Source organism: Acomys minous (genome assembly GCF_964271855.1).
Source record: "Acomys minous genome assembly, chromosome: 11".
Taxonomy (NCBI): domain Eukaryota; kingdom Metazoa; phylum Chordata; class Mammalia; order Rodentia; family Muridae; genus Acomys; species Acomys minous.
The window spans coordinates 32,752,964-32,771,794 of record NC_140492.1 but is presented as its reverse complement, the minus strand read 5'-3'; the positions used below and the strand labels follow the sequence as shown (position 1 = coordinate 32,771,794).

The window sequence follows — 18,831 nt, the reverse complement described above, 5'->3', positions numbered from 1 at the left end:
GAATCAAAGCTGATTAGGTCCTTGTGTTTCCATGGCAAACATTGTACTGGCTCTTAGACCTTCTACCAATGTTAGCAACAATAAATAACGCCACTATAGAAGAACTTACTGCACTGCTTACTGCTATCTTTTCTTGCCATATGTGCTTATGAGAACTTGGCCTGTGTTCTAGGAATAAAATAACTTCAAAGAGCTCTAAGGAAAGGGAGAGTGTAAAACACTTCCTCTAGCACCTTTATTGTGGTCATGTGCGTCATTACCTTAGTACTCTGGAAAATGTCAAAATAATTTCACCTCTTACTGCTTTTTCAAATGAGAATGTTCAAAAATTTGAAACTACGTACACATTACAATGAAGAGAATTGCTTTAGGAAAGGCTTAAGGAATAACACAACATAATGGTTTTAAATGGATTTGTGTGTGTGTGTGTGACAAAGAGCTATGACAGTGACATCCAGACAAACCTCTCATGTACAAGGAGCTCAATGGCAGAGTACTTACTCAGCCTGAGAGAAGCCCCAAGTGCCATCCCCAGTGAAACTAAGCACAAAAACAAATGAAAATCTCAAAACCCTCCACAATTAGCTTATGAGCATTCACTTATATTCTCAGGGAGATTTATGTACCCAAAATGTAGTTTTGTAGCCCAACAGCTTGAAATCAATGCTCTTCACACTGTATCCTTGGCTACAGTTTTCCTTCTTCCTCATGGTTTCCTAACTCATTTTTTTACATTAACTTTTAATTTATTACAGTTGATCCAGATTACATCCTGTTATCCCTCGCTTGTATCTTCCGGTTTCCTAACTCTTATTCAGGCTCCCGACCTCAGCATACTCATTCTCAGATTTGTCCTCATATATTTTCAAGGTATTTGAAATACTGAGGTGTGAAGCAATGCGAGGGGCACAGAGGAACAGACAGTACCTGGGTGAGCACACTGCAGCAGAGCCACTGACTTCCCTCCAGGAGCAGCACACAAGTCCAGCACGCTCTCGCCATCACTCAGTTCCAGAGCCAGGACTGGCAGAAGAGAAGCAGCGTTGAGGAGGTAGTACTTCTTCAAGTGTCCAGTCCGATGCCTTTCTGCAGGCATTCGGTCTGGAGTTTGGCTGAGGTAACACTTCATGGATTTAGGATAATATGGGAAAGACCCTTGAAGGGCGTGATAGCCCCTCAACTGTAAGTCCTTTTCCAGTTCAAAGGGATAATTGAATCTGTTGAAGAGGACGGCATATTGCCACAGCGAGGGAGATATTAGAACATCCCTATGACAGAAAAAGAACAACACATGAGTATCAGGGTCATGAACTTGTGCAATTTTAAAGATGAATAGGGGGAATGTGACCGTAGGTTTGCACCTCATTCTCCAGACAGGAGCTGTGCTGGTTAATCTGGACGGCCACAGCGACTGGGCTGAGAAACAACTAGGCTTAGCAATGCACTCCACTACGTGTGTCTGTGAGAAAATCAGTTGGTGAGGCTCTTGCCTAATCAATCGATCTCTGGTGGGCTCATATACTGTCGCATAATTGGGAATGATGACAGGTCAGCTGTGGGACCTGGGTGGGAGGTAGCCATCACTGAGGCCGTGCCCTGGGGAGGTAAGGTCGGCCCCTCCCGTTCCCTTTTCTGTATCCAGGCTTTGTTCTTCCCATCTACGTGAGCTGACACTTCTGAATCTACGGGCAAAAGAAATCCGTCACTTCACATCATTTCTGTAACTTACCGTCACAGCAACACAAAAAGCTGACTAACGCAGGAAGCGTCTTCTTGGCTTTTCTTTTCTCCTCATAAGGCTCTGATGTGGTCACATTGTCTTTATTTAAAATATTATTTTATTCACTGTAGCTCATTTAAAATTAATTTTGATTAATGTTTAAGGATTGCAAATCGGCTGGGAAGGAGGCAGCACGTGAGAGAACTTGCTTTACAGACATGTGGTTTCCCAGCAGCCAGGTACAAAGTCAGGAAGGCTATGCGTGCCTGGAGCCCCAGCACTGACGGAGCAGACAGCTGAGCTCCCTGCCAGTTAATGGCAAGCTTCCAGTTCGTGAGCGACCCTATCTCAAGGCTGTAAGGCAGAACATAACTGAGGAAGACATCCGAAATTTCCATTCTAACCTCTGCATGTGTGTATGTGCACAGATACACACCTGTACAGGCAGGTGCAACCACATACTCACATGAATGCACCACACAAAGATCACATGCATGCATGCACACACACACACACACACACACACAGTGTTTTGTGGCTCCTTAAACTGTAGACCATAGGAAAATGGTTCTTAGCTTACCTTTGTTTCCATACCCACTGAACTCTTGCCCTCCAAGGCAGCATGCCTAGAATTTGTTTTTGTTGGAGGCTAGACAGATGCTTACTGGTTTTGGAGACGACCTGCTTACAGTTCCCAGCACCCACATAACAACTCACAATTGTCTGAAGCTCCCTTCTTGGGATTCATTGCCCCTTTCTAGTCCCTGAAGGCTCCTGCACATGAATGGTGCACATAAACTTGTGCGGGCTCAAATTTAATAATAATAAATCTTTCAAAAAATAAAATGCAGGAAAAACGGTTTTTACTCTGTCCGTATTTGCACAAAGAAGGATTTTCCTAAGTTACCAAATTTAAGGCCAGGGACTCTTTATAGTAGAGGAAAAGTACTATCACCAAAAAGAAAAAAAAGGGAGGGGGTGTTGAAAAGGTAAGCATTAAGCTCTTCTCCAACAATAAGGGGTTTGCAAAGCTAACTTTGGGGAGGAACTCACCAGTAATGGAATTAATGAGATGACAAGAGGCTCAGATGATACAGATCCAAGGATGATTTAAGCATCACTTATGGCCTTACGGTGCAGGCTTCCCCAGCAGCTTTACCTGTCTAGATTTGTATGCCATCCAACAATTAGGTCTCTTGACAATCACAAGCTCACATCAACCAACAGACGATGCAGCAGGAAACATTTAATTTATTTACTAGCTGACCTTTCTGGCTGAGTTACTTGGGAGCCTCATTAACCATGGTCAATTAAATAAATTCCAGCTGCTACTCACCCTGCAGTTGCTTATGTGAGAAATGGCGGGATTGAAACGTAACACCTGTGACTCATGCATGCCATGTGAATCTCAATTACACCTGAGATGTGGGCTGCTCTCGCTTTCCACTGCCTCTTGCTTACAATGGACCCTGCAAGCATACAACATTGGTTTCTTTTAAAGAAAACTGGTGACTTATTTACGTGTGTGTGTGTGTGTGTGTGTGTGTGTGTGTGTGTGTGTGTGGTGCATGTGCAAAAGTGTGGGCACATATATATCTCAGTGCGCACGTGCAGTCGGTACTCCCCCACGTTCCATCTTACTGGAGGCAGGGACTCTCTTGTTTCTGCTGCTGCACTTAGTACTCTGGGCCCTCCAGTTCTCAAACCATCCTCCTTGCTCCACCCTATCTGGCTGTGGCACTACTGAGACTGCAGATGTGTGCAGCAGCATTCAGTGGCTCTGAGCTGAGGTCAGCTTGCTTGGCAAGCACTTTTACCCAACGAGTTATCTACCCCACCCAGAGCCAGAAATTCTCTTTTTTACCTACTTTGCAGGTGGTACGGTGACCCCTGTTCTCTAGGACCACACTTCAGGAACTATGGCTTTAACATAGACCCCAAACTGAGACTACGTCACTATACAGTTTATGAATGTGGGTATCGCTCCTATTTCCCAGTCTAGATGAGAATCTGCTCAATGCCGAGAGTCTGGCCTGGCCCAGCTTTTATCACCTACACATCTCCTAAGAACTCGCAACTGTTTGGCCTCAGACACAGTGTTTTTCTTTCAGAACTCCAGAAGATATTCTTGGATTTTTATTCTTTCAAGGGAATTTAGGAATCAATTCGTCAGGTAAAAAGAATTTGTAACCCAGGGATCATGGCACATACTATAATCCCAAAAGTCAAGAGGGTGAGACTAGACTGGGCTACGAGTCCCAGACCAGACTATGCCAGAGTGAAAACCCCTCAAAATTAGGGAATTTTGGTGGGGAACTGCGAGGCTGTGGTCTGATATATTGTATGTGAGAATAAAAAGGAAAATAAGTAAAAGAATCATGTAGATAGAAAGCTCAATAAAGGATTATATTAAAAGCATTAAACTTTAGGGAGAATTAACACTGTCACAGCATTCAGTCTTTCCAACTATAAGAAGAATGTTTTTATTTAAGTTTGAATTCTCTTAGTAATATTATTAATCCTATTTCCTTTGAAGAATATTGTTTAAGAAGGCTACTAGTTGAGGGACATCCCTGGTTTTTGTCTGTTAGCTAACATGCTAATTGGAGGGGGAAAAAAAGGTCCAGGATAAAGGCGAGTGCACATGCTCGGGTGTGAGGAAGCGCTGGCATTCGGAGATCCCACTGTGGCACTGGCTTGTGGTGAATAACATGGACACATAGTGATGCTTAGAACTTTGGGCTACTAATATGGAGCTATTCATAGACTTAAAAATGAGAGAGCCTGATGAAATATGAAAATAAACACTGCGGTGGTAGGGCAGAAGTCTTCAGAAATTATTGTCCTTCATTTATGAACTAGGAAAATATAAAAGTCTCATGTTTTAATGAGTAAAATTGGGGTCCCTCATGATCTACACCTAGACCCGAGCTGTTTGAATTCATGGGGAAAACATTCTTTTGAGATACTATGTCACTCTGAGGTACAGACTGAACTCTTGCTTCAACTTCTGAGTGTCTATCATGAATGGTTCCCCCTGAAATTCTGTTCCTACAGCATTAGAGGCACAATAGGGAAAGGCCTAGAGCTTGTCTATCCTAGTGTACTGAGGCAGGCCTATCGTTTCAACAACAGAATAGCTTGCCCCACACAACAGCTACAACTGGACCAGTGCAATGATGCACTGCTAGGAGCTGCTGAGGGTGGTACACCAGAGCCCTGGAAGGTACCTCAAATATCAATTTAGGGCTCTCAGCTCCCCTGTGCACCAGCTTACCACTGCTGAACATGGCAGCAGTGCCTTCTCCACATGGCAGGTATGGGGTCGGATACAACACAACACACACACACACACACACACACACACACACACACACACACACAATGAATGAGCTGCTACTAATAAAACACAGCTTTGATGGATGGACAGGTAGGATTAGAAAATTCAAGGAGACCAAATAGCTGGGTTCCAGACTCCAGGCCTCCTCCTCCTAGGATTCACAACTACATAGTCTGAAGCTACTTCAGTTACTGGTCTCTGAGGTCAGAAAAAACCATGTATATCTGAAGCCAGCATGACTGGCACCTTCAAAGTCAATGACCAAGATATAACTATTAATACACATAGAATAGCGGTGCCATCAGTTTGGTGAGAGAAGTTGTTTCCTTTTTTCCCAGTAGTCAACAGTGAAGGTAAAAATGCCTAACTGGCCAGAGCACTGAGGATAAATGACTGTTGAATGTCTGGCGATGAATGGCACATCTATATCATACTCTCTCCAAAGCTCATGGGAGATTTTGGAAGAAGCAGAACAAAGAGAAAGACAGCGGTGAGGGTTGATTGCCGACTTCCTGGCATGACATAGCTGCTGCATTCTTGAACTGACAGCAGTCTTACTACATGCACAAGAACTGCACAAGACCATGCCAGTCAGCATCTTGTCCTAGAAGGAAAGGCGACTCTGGAAGACTTATACATACTTAATGGTTAGAGGAAACATTTTCTTCAATGGTGCAGCCACTGGTAAGCTGCCCAAGCTTCTGTAAATTGTAAGCCATGCTCCAAAAGACAATCTTAATGATACTCATTAGGACATACACACACACACACACACAGAGATACTTGCACACACATACAAACACATACATATATGTACAAGACAGGACAATAGAAGTGGAGTGGTTGGGGAAAACGCTATTATCAGGAGTGGAAGGGCAACAACAGAATATAATCAAAACACATTAGGGACACTGTGGAAATGCCATAATGAAACCTAGTATGTATAAGTTATATGGTAATTTCAAACATGTCTTAAAATCTGTGAGGAGGGTACAGAGTATCATCACTCCTTCAGTTCCTCACTCCTGAGTCTCAGATAGACTGTGCTACACAGCAAGATAGACGGTCTCAAAAACCTAAACAAACACATATACATAAATACATCCTGAGGAACTGGGTGAAGTGACATGACAGCTGTCACTGTCTACTTAAATCTCATGTACAGTTTTCTTTTTTAAAGATATATATATATATATATATATATATATACATATATATATATATATATATATATATAGTATTATGCCTGCATGCCAGAAGAAGGCAATGAGATCTCACTATAGATGGTTGTGAGCCACCATGTGGATGCTGGGGAATTGAACTCAGGACCTTTGGAAGAGAAGCCAGTCTTCTGCACCTCTGAGCCATCTCTCCAGCCCTGCACTAATACTTCTTCAATAAGTAGAAATATATTCTTCCTTTCTTTAACCTTTTCCAATGTATTTTTATGACTGGAACCCATTCTTATTCACACTTCCCTGGCATGCCCACTCAAATACACACTTCAAATGTACTATAATGTTTGCTGTCCCAGTGGTCTTAAATCACTAAGTGTAAAAATGTTAATTTATCGATTTTATTATCAGTAACCTTAATACAAATTTGCTTAAAATCTGACATATTTTAAAGATAAGAGTAAGATTTGATAGAAAGGTGCACACCTTTAATCCCAGCACTTTGGAGGCAGAAGCAGGTGGATCTCTAAGTTCAAGGCTAGCCTGGTCTACAGAGTGAGTTCTAAGACAGCCAAGGCTACCCAGAGAAACCCTGTCTTGAAAAACCAACAAAACAAAACAAACTGGTATATTAATGAAATAAGCATTTGTTTCCACATATCCATGAATAAATATTACTTTTTGCTAGAATGATTCAGGGTTCAACATCAATTTTATACTTCTGTTGCTCTTTTATAAATCTGAGAAATTTCCCACTTAAATCAGTTAAAATTAAATGTTTTGTAAAAATTGAATACTCTTGTTACGTTTCCTACCTTGAATTCTTCTGAGTTACATCTCCAAAACAGTTACTGATCTATTACCAAAAATAGTTTAATGAGCTGTCAACTGCAATCCCTAGCTTAGTTGAAATCAAACCCTGGAAAACCTCTCAGCTGTCAAACAAGTTTCATTTACTCTAATGCCTGATACTGACATCCCACATGTTGGACACATGTGGATTTTGACATCCTAGGAAAATGCTTTATAAAGACTGGATAAATAGAGATTAAGAGCATTTGCTGCTCTTATAGAGGACTCAGGCTTTCTTCTCAGTACCTACATGGTAGCTCATAACCACTTGTAACTCCACTTTCAGGGATCGGATGCCCTCCTCTGACCTTCTCAGGTACATATGGTATATATAGACACAGATGCAAGCAATACACATACACCTAAAACAAAATAAATCTAAAAAGAATTTTAAAATGAAATGCTATATAGAAGTCAGGATGGAGAAGGGATGGCTCTCTTTGTGATTGTATATTATAAGATGTGTGTTTGCTTTGTTGCATTTTTGCTTCTGGTATAGAAGAATCAGAGAACGGCACGTCAGGAAAGGAGCGTAAGCACTGGCTTAGGCAGATGGGAGCGCACTCTTCTGGAAAGGGCTTAGAGACTGCTGTGACTGTCTACCCTATGAAAGGCATTGTAACTCACTTCTTACTCTTACTATGACATGCCAAGTCATCACTACCTTATGCTAAGATTTATTTATCCATTCCCTAAATAAAACACTATGTTTTGGCCATATTCTGTGTCTATGTACAATAGACAGTTTTTATGTTTAGATTTTGTGCAAAGTGACTTTAAAAGACAGTAAACTAAACTTTCACACAGCAATGACTGAGCTTGGAGAGCGTCAGTGAGGTCACACTAGCAGCAGTCATGTGGTCTGCCTGCCTATACTCCTTCAGCTGGCTTGTAAGGGGGCTGTAACTCAGTTCTCTTCAGGTGCTTAAGCTATGGATAATGTAAAAAAAAAAAATATCAGTTTTATTCACAGATTTCTTACCTTTTACTCTCACTCTTGATGCCCATGAGGAAACCTATGGTTGCATGGAGGTTGACTACACACTTTACCACTGAGTTATACCTTAAGCCCTGTAATTACTATTTTAACAAAAGTCAAGTCTAAAAAATGAAAGCACTGAAAAATTACATATTTGGACATATGTTATTTAATAATGTAATCATTTTTGTTTCATTGGTTTTGGGCTTGCTTGCTTTCTTTCTTTCTTTCTTTCTTTCTTCCTTCCTTCCTTCCTTTCTTTCTTTCTTTTTCTTTCTTATCACTTCACAGCCTGATCCCAGCCCCCTCCCTCTTCTCCTCCCAGGCCCACCCTCAAGCCCCCTTTTCCTTTATTTAGCTTTTCTGTGACATTTTTTTCTCCTACTATTCTGTCTATTCTGTTCTATACCCAAACTTCCCCTTCAGTGATGAAAGCTCACTGCACAGTAGCTATTACAGTTTAAATTTCCAGGGTTGGGAAAAAAAAAAAAAAAGACAAGTCCTGTTACTAATGTCCTCATTGTCCACTAGAGGGGGTTCACTGGACCACTTTGAGGGTTGGTCTCAGAAATAAGGGACTCATGGAAACACACTGTAGTTGCCATTCTTCAGAGATTTCCTGGCAATGTTTTACAGCTAAGACCATCTAAAGCACAGATATTTACATTACAATTCATAACAGCGGCACAACGACAGTTGTGAAGCAGCAATGAAAATAACTTTATGTTTAGGGGTCACTTCAACATGAGGACGTGCATTAGAGTGTCACAGCTTTAGGAAGGTTGAGGACCACTGATGATACATTTACGAAAGTTCATTTTCTCTTCTGAAATAACTATATGGAATATATACTATTTTGCTTGTCTTACAGAGCAGGTCAGTGTGGCAGTGATTTTCAATAACTTATCTAGGTTGCATGCTACAAGATGCTGTCAGACTTGAACCCACACTCTTATGTACTGTAAGGAAGGAGGAGGCAGAATATATAGTACCAAAGGCACAAAGGAGCCTCTTCACACCTAAGATTTCTGGTTCAAATACAACACCACACATAATGAAGGCTTAACAAGGGTCTGAGGACAGGGGGACGCAATGGACTACAGCAGCAGGACAGAGTGACTAAGAATCACGCACAAGCCCTCTCTTCCTTCACAACTTATTTGACTATCTGTGAGTGGAGACTACTGTACCTCAGAGGGCTGTACAGAGGGTTACCGTTGGCTCTAAAATGACAGTGGGACTGGAGAGATGCCTTAGACGTTAAGGGCACTGTCCTTTCAGAGGTCCTGAGTTCAATTCCTGGAAACCACATGGTGGCTCACAACAATCTATAATGAGATCTGGTGCCCTTTTCTGGCACACAGGCAGAACACTAAATAAATAAATAAATAAATAAATAAATAAATAAATATTTTAAAACATTTATAAATAAATAATAAAATGATGACAGTGTCACCTGGAACACTGTGCCATGCCAGGGGAGGGAGCACAGTGCCATGGCAATGGAGGCTGAAGTAAGGGGACAACAAGGCGCAAAAGTTGGGAGATGGTGGCTCCTGCAACATGAGAGAGCCGAGGAAGGCAAAGTAAAATGCAATGATAGGACTTTATAGGTATCCAAATAAAAACAATTCCTACAGAGACGCCTCAGCCTCTGGCAGCCATTTTCCCTTCTGCTAGGGACGGGAGTGATCTGTGGTAATACACAGAGATAGTTGCTAAGAGTTTGTTTGCAGCTTCCACAGCAACTACAGCTTCAGAGATCCCAGAGGCCACTCCCAGGTTCCAAAACTCATAGAGAACACAATGAAGATTGCCGTGCATGTGGCCATGGGCACGATGTACTACAGCAAAAGCACTCCAACTCAAATATGTCATGGGAAGAGACAACAGGAATGTGTGGCTCCAGTAGAAACACGAGAAGACCAGCTTTTCCTAACAGCAATGTGACGTAATACTGCCAACCAACAATGCTCACAAAACCTAGCTTTTTTTTTTTTTTTTTAGATTCTGTCATGGTGACTTAACTGACTGCCCATCCACATAGGCAACTTTAATTAGACACAAGCAGCTCTGATGTTGAACACCCCTTATCTGTGGTCCACAACTCCCTCTGCTAATCATATTGCTAGACCAGCAGGTATGGCACAAGTCCCCAGGTAAACACCTGACCCTTATCAGTGCATTACCAGTCCATTTCAAGGACTTAGAGGTCACCTCTCTGGAGCTCAGGAAAAACCCACGACTTAGTTCCTAGTAAAGTTTCTTTATTACAAAGACACTAAAGGTATAGTGGAGTGAAGAAGCAAGAGGCACAGTGATGGGTCTAAAAGGAGAGAACTCGAAGGAACATAGGTTTAGAAAACAACAACATGCATGTGACTATGTTGAATGGGAGACCTAAGAGCAATCACTAGAAGACACAGGGATGCACTGGAAAAGAACTGCGTAGTTTAAGATAACGTCACATGAATGCACTGAAGGGAACAAGCTGCACGCAAGCACAGCAAAGGCTGAACCCATGTCTCTCCCTCTGCTACAGAAATCTCAGAAGTGTGAATTACTCTCTAGATGAGAGGGAGGCGGGAGAAGAATGCTGAAAGGAAAAATACTTAAATGAAGTACAACATTATGTTTGTAGCTGGCTATAAAACAAACATATAACTGTTCTTATTCCCCTGGTACCTTCCATGGCCATAGTACCTTTCTAAGATAGCTTTCATTTTTGCCTATGGCAAATTTTGTACATGTTTATGCAAAACCTACATTACCATGAAATCCTACCAAAGAGGTAGATGGAGCAGAAGGCACGGCTAATTAAATGGCTTTGAGGTTCACTGCTCATTTTGTTCAGGGTCAAACAGTAATTTATCAGTCTTTCTGGGTATACGAAGTAGAAAATCAACTCATTACAGGTTATGAATGGCCAGGTTACTAAAACGTTTCCAGATAAAATACTTCCTGCAAATCTTTTGTTTTAAATCATCCATGTATGCTAATTATATCCCAGGTATGAGACACGGTACTGTCAGTAGTGGGATTTCTGGACTCAGACAGACTAGTCAAAAGTCCCAACTCTATTTACTAACCAGCTAAATGAATTTAGGTAAATTACTTTAACTCTGTGATATAGCCTCAGAAGAAAAACTGCACCAAAAATCTTAAGTAGGTATAGTTTGTACCCAATATTCATGCAAACTGTGTGGTTCTTTATCCTACAAACCTCATGAATTCATTATATACTTCGCTATCATGCCTTCCTTGATAGAAGGCTCATTATGAAATGTAGCACTGTCCAAAAAAGTTGCATTTCCATATTATATTTGTTTCCTAGATAAAGTAACTTCCTAAAATCATTTTTGAATGACTTCAAATTTTATTATCTTTATTAATAAGACTTGATCTTTGGTCCAAATATCCTTAAAAGTTGTTCAAAGAAAAGAAGGAATATTATTAAGTGAATCTCAGAAGACATGGTATAAAACAATCAGTTGAGATTACTGTCTGAGCTAAATTTCAGATAATCTACTCATACTAATTTTCCTAACATGCAAAATAGATTGGGCAATCTTCCCTCAGCCTCGAATGTCTGGTTCCTTCTGCCAAGTTAATTCCAAAGTCACCAGTGGCTTTCACTGGCACCCACACATTAAATAACACACCCTATTATTGCTGCATGTTTCTGGGATGTTTTCCATGCCCCTTCCATGAAAAGACTGTATGTAGACAGGGCTATACTGTTCTTTGTACTCCAGGGGGTAGTATTTATACACATCAGCGCTCCATACAAAATCCCATTCACTACCAAAACACGAATACATATATGGCACTTAAAAATTACTGCATTTATTTCAGCACATACGGAGTACAACTGAGCAAGGAGGTCAGAAGCCGGCCTACAATACAGTCCTCACTCCAGTTGCCAGCCTTTATGTCAAGTGCCTTCCCTTCCCGCCAACTCAACCACAGCACAATGCAGACCCCTCTGCCACTTTTTCCTGCATTATTTACTTATTTTTAAAAACACACTTAGATTTATTGGTACTTGTGAATATGTGTTCCAAATGCAGGCATAAAAGTGACTATGACTGCCAAATAAAGGATGACTTTGGCTAAGACAGAGGAGTGCAGGCTTTAAGGATTTACTTTTTGAATTTCAGAAAGTTAGATTTCCTCAAAGTTAGGATTTTTTTTTTACCTTAGCACTGTTTTAAGATGTAGTACATTTTACAAATTAAAAACAATTTACAGCTCAAACATTAGGCAGCCAGATGATGCCTTCACCTTTATTCTGTCTTTACCTTCATTGAGCTGCTCTCATCAGATGTATACACAGACTTCCAATGTTCTGCCAGAGTATCAAGAGACGAGTCATACTAACCTTACCGCATTCCAGGAATCCCCAAGTTCTTTGGAATACTGTTTGTCAAAGTGATCCAACACAACTCTGCATATCTGTTTTGCAAGCTTCCCCTCTGATTTTGCTTTCAGCTATGATAATAAGAAAGAGTTGCTGACGACACACTGTAATATCACAAGTTTATTGAAATCTGACATTAACATGACATTTATTCGTTGAGAATCTCATACATGGATACAACGTATTTTGATAATAAGCAAGGCCTCTCACACTGTTCCAACTCCTCCCAGACTTCCCCTGTAAGTTCCCCAACCGACTTCAATTCCTTCTTAAAAATCCACTCGGTTCAATTAGTGCTGTCATTACATATGTACATGGGTGTGTGGAGCTACACACACTAGCTCTCCTGCAACCACAGCCAGTTACTGCCAATTCCCTCAGATGGGAGTGGGTCTTCCTGCTTTTAAAGAACTATTTTTAAAAATACTAGTTCTTGTGATGGGAGCAACACCTCACTTGTAATAAAATTATATTATATAATGGCGTTTTTAGAAGTGCTAATTACCCAAATGTAAGGCACAGGTTAGAAGTGAATCTATGCTAAAGAAATTTCAGAAAGCATAAAACAATTTTAAAAATAACACTGAAAAAAAAAAAAAACACTGTAGAGCGAGGTCACCATGGTGACCTTTCTGTAAACGTAAAACTACCCCCTCCCCCTAAATAAACTTTATTTAGGAAAATAAGGGTCGCCCTAACTTCCTGGAACTCCCTTATTCACCGAAGTGCAGTGAGCACCTCAGCCCCGACCCCGGACTGAAGCCTCCGGTGAACGTGGGTAGACACAACCACCACAAGGAACACGATCAGAACGGTTCCGGGCGTTGAGCACTGTGGCTCCCACCCTCCCTGTCGCTCCGCGGCTTCAGTCCCAGGCGCTGGTCCGCCGAGGGCCTCACCCGCGTCAGCATGGTGCCGCCTGAGATCCCAAACCACTGTTCTTTCAAAGAGTTCGCGGAAGAACAGAAAGAACCGCCACACTTCCGGATTCGGCTAGGACTACACGGGTTGCACCACATTTCCTGTTTCCGTTCGCGCGAGATTGTACTTTGTGACCAAGTCTCGCCGGAGACAGAAGTCCCGCGAGAAGCGGGGACGGGTCTTTGTGAAGCCGCTTGGCTCTTTCCCCGTGCTTAGTTTGGATGAGCGTCTGTGTCCATGGGTTTTTGTAACTAGAAGCATAGCTAATTTACAAGTCTGAGCCCCGCGTTGAGAAAAGCGATACAAAGATTAAATCGTGCCTTTCCTCAGGCTTGCCTGAGATAATGTGCCCTTATAATGGGTCGTGTTAAATATGGCATTGAAATATCAAGTAGAACAGACTACGGAACATACGCCGAAAGCTGGCTGTTAGCATGTCAGGCATTGGGCGGGAGACATGGCGGCAGCCTGGCAGTTAAGAACACTGGTTGCTCTTGGGTAGCTCCTGGGTTTGAGTGCAAGTTGCTCACATATCAGCTCAAGACCATCTGTAATGCTAATTTCTCTGTCTCTCTCTTTCTCCTCTCTCTCTCCCTCCCTCCCTCCCTCCCTCCCTCCCTCCCTCTCTCTCTCTCTCTCTCTCTCTCTCTCTCTCTCTCTCTCTCTCTCTCTCTCTCACACACACACACACACACACACACACACCAGGCAAAACACCTATGCAAGTAAAAAAAAAAATCAAGACTAGACACACACAAACACACACACTAGGCAAAACACCTATACAAGTAAAAAAAAATCAAAGTTCGAAAAAAAACAGCACTTAAATAATTCATAAATATTATAAATTTGCTTTCTTCGGTATAAAAAGTTGAAAATTGAGGAAAACATATAAACTACTTTTTGAAATTCAGCTAGCACTCTTCAAAGTTCAGTTAGTACTCCATCACAATATCATATATGTAGTATATAAATATGGATTGCCCAGTACAAGGATTACATAGAATTTTCTGTAAACAAGTGGAAATTATATCTTTTAGGCAATAGGGTTGACAAAACATCAGAAGCTGTAACATTAAAAAGAAATCACAGCTGGGCGAGGTGAGACACACCTGTAATCCTCAGGGAGGCAGAGGCAGGCCCATCTGAGTTCAAGGACAGCCTGGTGTACAAAGTGAGTGCAGGACAGCCAAGGCTACACAGAGAAAGGACCAAAGAAACAAACCACAGTGGTTTTTTCTCAGATCCTTTAAACAGTTTTCATATAAAACAAGAAAAAGCATGTTAATTCAACCTACCAATTTAACTCTTTGCACAGTATTACGGTAAAAAACAAAAATTAGCTAGAGAAAATCATTTAAAAGTACACAATAAAGAGAACTGTTATACTGTTGTAAATTATTTTTTATTGTGTGAAATGTTATAATTCATGATGAATAAGAATGAAAATGTATAATATAACAAAATAATCATCGAAGTGTTAAAATCCAACAGGACTTACAAACATCTTTTACAGGATTTTATAGTCTTAGGAAAACGTATTGATTTTTGAGAGTCCCATAGAAAACATCAATTCCAGTTCATGTTGCATTCAATTTCAAAAAATTTTTTATGAAAGAGTCGGTAATTACTGTATTTTACAGTAAACACTGGAAGGAAGCAAGAGTTTAAAAAAATCTTTATCTTCAAACCAGATAAATGTTAAAGATAGCAAAGGTTTAGTTTTAAAAGGGAATGTAAATATTACAAAATGAACCAGCAAGATGAGAGTACTTTCCCCTCGAAACTCCAGTTCAGAATTTGCATCCTGTCTTCTTGTGATTCTCCTCATATCTGAGCTATCTACTACTTCTACATATGAGTTTTGCATAGAAATTAAAATTTTTTTCCTCAGCGTGCGAGGTAGGTACCATGCACAAACTCACAGCAACTCTACCAATGCTGACTACATAATGTGACCTGACTGACCCAGATCCAGTGAGCTAAAATGTGAACATAATGCATTATAAACATTTAAAAGACAAATAGTCATACCGACCTACCTGGTTGGACTTACACTCAGAAACCAGGATATGTCCATTCCCTGTGTCTGGTACCAATCTCAACAAGTTGATATGGGCATCGTACTTTGTTATCGCCACCTTGACTTACACACATGCTTTCAGTTGAATTTGATATTATTTATTCATTACTAAAACAACATCTCTAGAAGTTTTGGTAAGGGATTAATGGACAGAGAACCGTATGAATGGCCCTCAACAGCAAAATAAGTGCTATCACTTTAAATTAAGAAGGTCATGTTAGGATTAGTTCCGTGTTTAGACCTGCAGCAGCCCTTACAGCCTCTTTACCTTTAATTTTGAGGCATGGAAGAAGTGAAACAACCTGAAGCAGCCAACGAAGCTGCTAACAGAACCAAGTAGCCTAGCAGAGGGCAACTGAGCTCTCAAAGTATCCGGGAGTTTAGTGGGTCTATTAGGATTTTGATTAATGTCTCATAGGACACACATTTTTACTAATTTAAACAAACTTGGTTTTTTTTTAAAAGGCTATATTACATTTCATCACATTGATATCATCACCAAGGAAAACAAACAGTGACAACAGAATTCCTTGGGTACCACTTTCAAATCATGTAACTTGGTAGGATAAAGATTTGAGAAACTTGCTTTGTAAGATAGTAACTATTTTAAAAATGACTCAAAATATGGTGCACATTTAAAAAACAGTGTTATAACAAAACATACCTCAAGCTATTTAAACATATCCTGATTGTACACTTCATGTCTGTCAAGTAAATCAACGTCCTATCCAGTCAGTTTAAACAAAGCATCTGTACAAAAGTGCGCAGTAAATAGAATAGCAAACTTAAACAAATGTTTTAGAAAAAAATATAAAAATAGTTAAAATTTAGGTTATAAATTTCTAGGAATTCCCCTTTCATGTACATGTGCCTTATAAAACATGTTTAATGCATAGAAATACAGACTATAAAATAATCAGGTATGTAGAGTCCATTCCACTGGCTCCATTTCTGAGGAGGTTTTTCTTCAGGAGTTTGTCCAGGAGTAGAGATGTGTAAACCAATGAATCAATACTATGATTTGCTAACTTGGCCAAGCGCTCTTGTCAGCTACTGGTCATTTTGTTTCCTTTATACTTTAGCCATAGAACATGAAGAAGTGAATTATCAGGCCACGATCTTGGATATTCTTGCCTCCCTGGTATCATGGTTGCCTTGCCTCAGTCATCAGTGTTCAGGGCTTTTCTGCTGTGAGGACAGGTCTCTTTCACCTTGCTGATATTAAAAGGAACAAGCCATCTGACTTGGCTATGAGATCATGTCCGGAGCATCACCATTAGGTCTCTGTCGCAGAGTCAGTGGAGGAAGCGGCTTCCCATAGAAATCTGCATGAAGAAGGGAAATGGAAAATGTCAAACAGTATGGTAAACAAGTTTTCCCTGCTACCTGTTTCCAACGAGCATCTTTAAAAGATGTAGACAATTCTCACGTGAGTGGATAGGTGGGAAAGACAGAAAGCAGAAACAAAACTCCAAGAAAATTTGAACAAATTCAAAACATAACCAGGAACTCTAAATGAGTGATCAACACCAAATAAATATACATATAGGTTTTAATTACACACTTACATTAGAAAACAAATACAAAATACTGAGACTCTACACCACCTGCTGCTAAGACCCTGCCAATCACTATTGGTACACACCAGGCCTCTCTCTAGCTGTTATTATGTGTACGTGTTTTAGAAGAAGCAGACTGGCCTCCCACACCTAATGCTTCTACCATTCCGTGGTTTGGTAACTACAGTGTATAAAGTGATCCCTGCTTTTGAGTATGTGAACTGGAACGCAATCCAGAGCCTCGCACATGCTGGTTAGCACACAATTACTGAGCCACAGTCCCAGGCCCTCACCTTTCCATCTACATTACATTTACACTTTTACAGATATTTCATTATTTATTTTTACGTTTGCATATGAACAACATGAGGGAATTGGGCCTGTCCTCCAACCATGTTAGTCCTGGGAATTAAACTCAGGACTTTAGGTTTGGCAGCATAAAGTAACTTTATCAGCAAAGACAACGCACTGGCTTAAAATTTTTATTTCTAACTTTGCCACAAATTAGAGTACAAACCTAATGCCACACTTAAGTCATCATAAATTATTTTCTAGTAGATTACCTTAAAATTATTTTAGAAACATAGCTATCTAAGAACACTTAAATATATTAGAAACGTACCAGGGGAATTATTTTCAATGCAATTGTAAATTCCAAACAAAAATTAAGCTGCCAAAATGCCCTAACAGATATTAATGTAATAGCATAAACAGAACAGCTTAGAGGTGTGGATTTTAAAAGTAGGTAGACCTAAGTTCAAATCTTGATTCCGCAGCTTAGTGGTACAAAAGCAGCAGCTCTTGTCTAAGGATTTTGCCGCCCATATTAAAAGGCAGTTTGGAAGAACAGAAATTGCCAAGCACAATAGTAGGAACCTCTTACTTTCAGTCACTATTGTTATGATTAGAATTACAAGATACATCCAATTATTCTGATGAATTTAAAATCGTTTTTATGAGGAGACCAAATGCATGTACATAGAATGTCCTTTTTTTTCTTCTAAGAAATTAGTATACTTTTGTAGTAGTTTCTGCATCACTTCTTTACAGAAAACTGAATCATTCCACATGATAAAAATTTAAATTTCCTTAAATTTTCATAGTGGTCATCAAACATCTTTACAATGAAATTAGGAGACCAGTAAAAGGACACACAAATTTTTATCATCCTTCACAAAATTAAGCTTTGACAATATTCTTTAATTTGTCCTAGCTGGTATTTTTGTCCAGCAGGACCTCTGGCGGAATATGTACCACACTGATGAAATACAGATTGAGTGAGCTCACAATATAATTAGATTCTCATTTGATGACTCGTTGACTGCCTCTGTCCTACCTGTTACACAGAGAAAGCTTTGTAAGCGATGAAAGTGACACAGAAATAATCAAGCTGTTACCACCAGTAAACGCCTGTGACCAAAGTAAGAATCTCCCTTACTCTGCTTTCAATCTGATTACAGCAATTGTTCAAGGTCGTAGCGTTGAACTCACAAACCATGTGCAGTTGTTTTTTAATTTCCTGCTAGCTCATCAAACATCTCCTGTGTGTCTGTCACCAGACTTCTACATATAATGGGAAAGAAATGTGTTGTTGGAAGTCAATAAAAAGAAGAGGGGTTGGGGAGATGGCTCTGAGGCTCAGATCACGAGCTGCTCTTCCAAAGGACTGGGGTTCAGTTCCAGCAAACATAGGATGGCGCACACACATTGCTAAGTGCACTTCCAGTGTCATCTTCTCACTACCACAGCACACACTTGGTACACAGACATACTTGCAGGCAA

At 40.4% G+C, this 18,831-nt stretch overlaps 2 protein-coding genes across 5 annotated transcripts in view; both read right to left on the bottom strand.

Annotated features, from left to right (window-relative positions):
- Positions 1-13,504, bottom strand: part of NSUN3 (NOP2/Sun RNA methyltransferase 3) — a 102,764-nt gene extending 89,260 nt beyond the window's left edge. For all 3 annotated transcript variants that reach the window (XM_084801228.1, XM_084801229.1, XM_084801227.1), the window contains exons 1-3: positions 13,386-13,504; positions 12,448-12,557; positions 928-1,268 (exon numbers count right to left, since the gene is read on the bottom strand). In XM_084801228.1, coding sequence (XP_084657354.1) covers positions 928-1,268; positions 12,448-12,557; positions 13,386-13,397 — 463 coding nt within the window. In that variant the 5' untranslated portion in view covers positions 13,398-13,504. The remainder of the gene's footprint in view (positions 1-927; positions 1,269-12,447; positions 12,558-13,385) is intronic.
- A 1,286-nt stretch (positions 13,505-14,790) lies between these two features.
- The window catches only part of ARL13B (ARF like GTPase 13B), a 60,697-nt gene continuing 56,656 nt past the window's right edge, over positions 14,791-18,831 (bottom strand). For both annotated transcript variants that reach the window (XM_084800470.1, XM_084800471.1), the window contains one exon: positions 14,791-16,815. In XM_084800470.1, the coding sequence (XP_084656596.1) occupies positions 16,739-16,815 (77 nt within the window). In that variant the 3' untranslated portion in view covers positions 14,791-16,738. The remainder of the gene's footprint in view (positions 16,816-18,831) is intronic.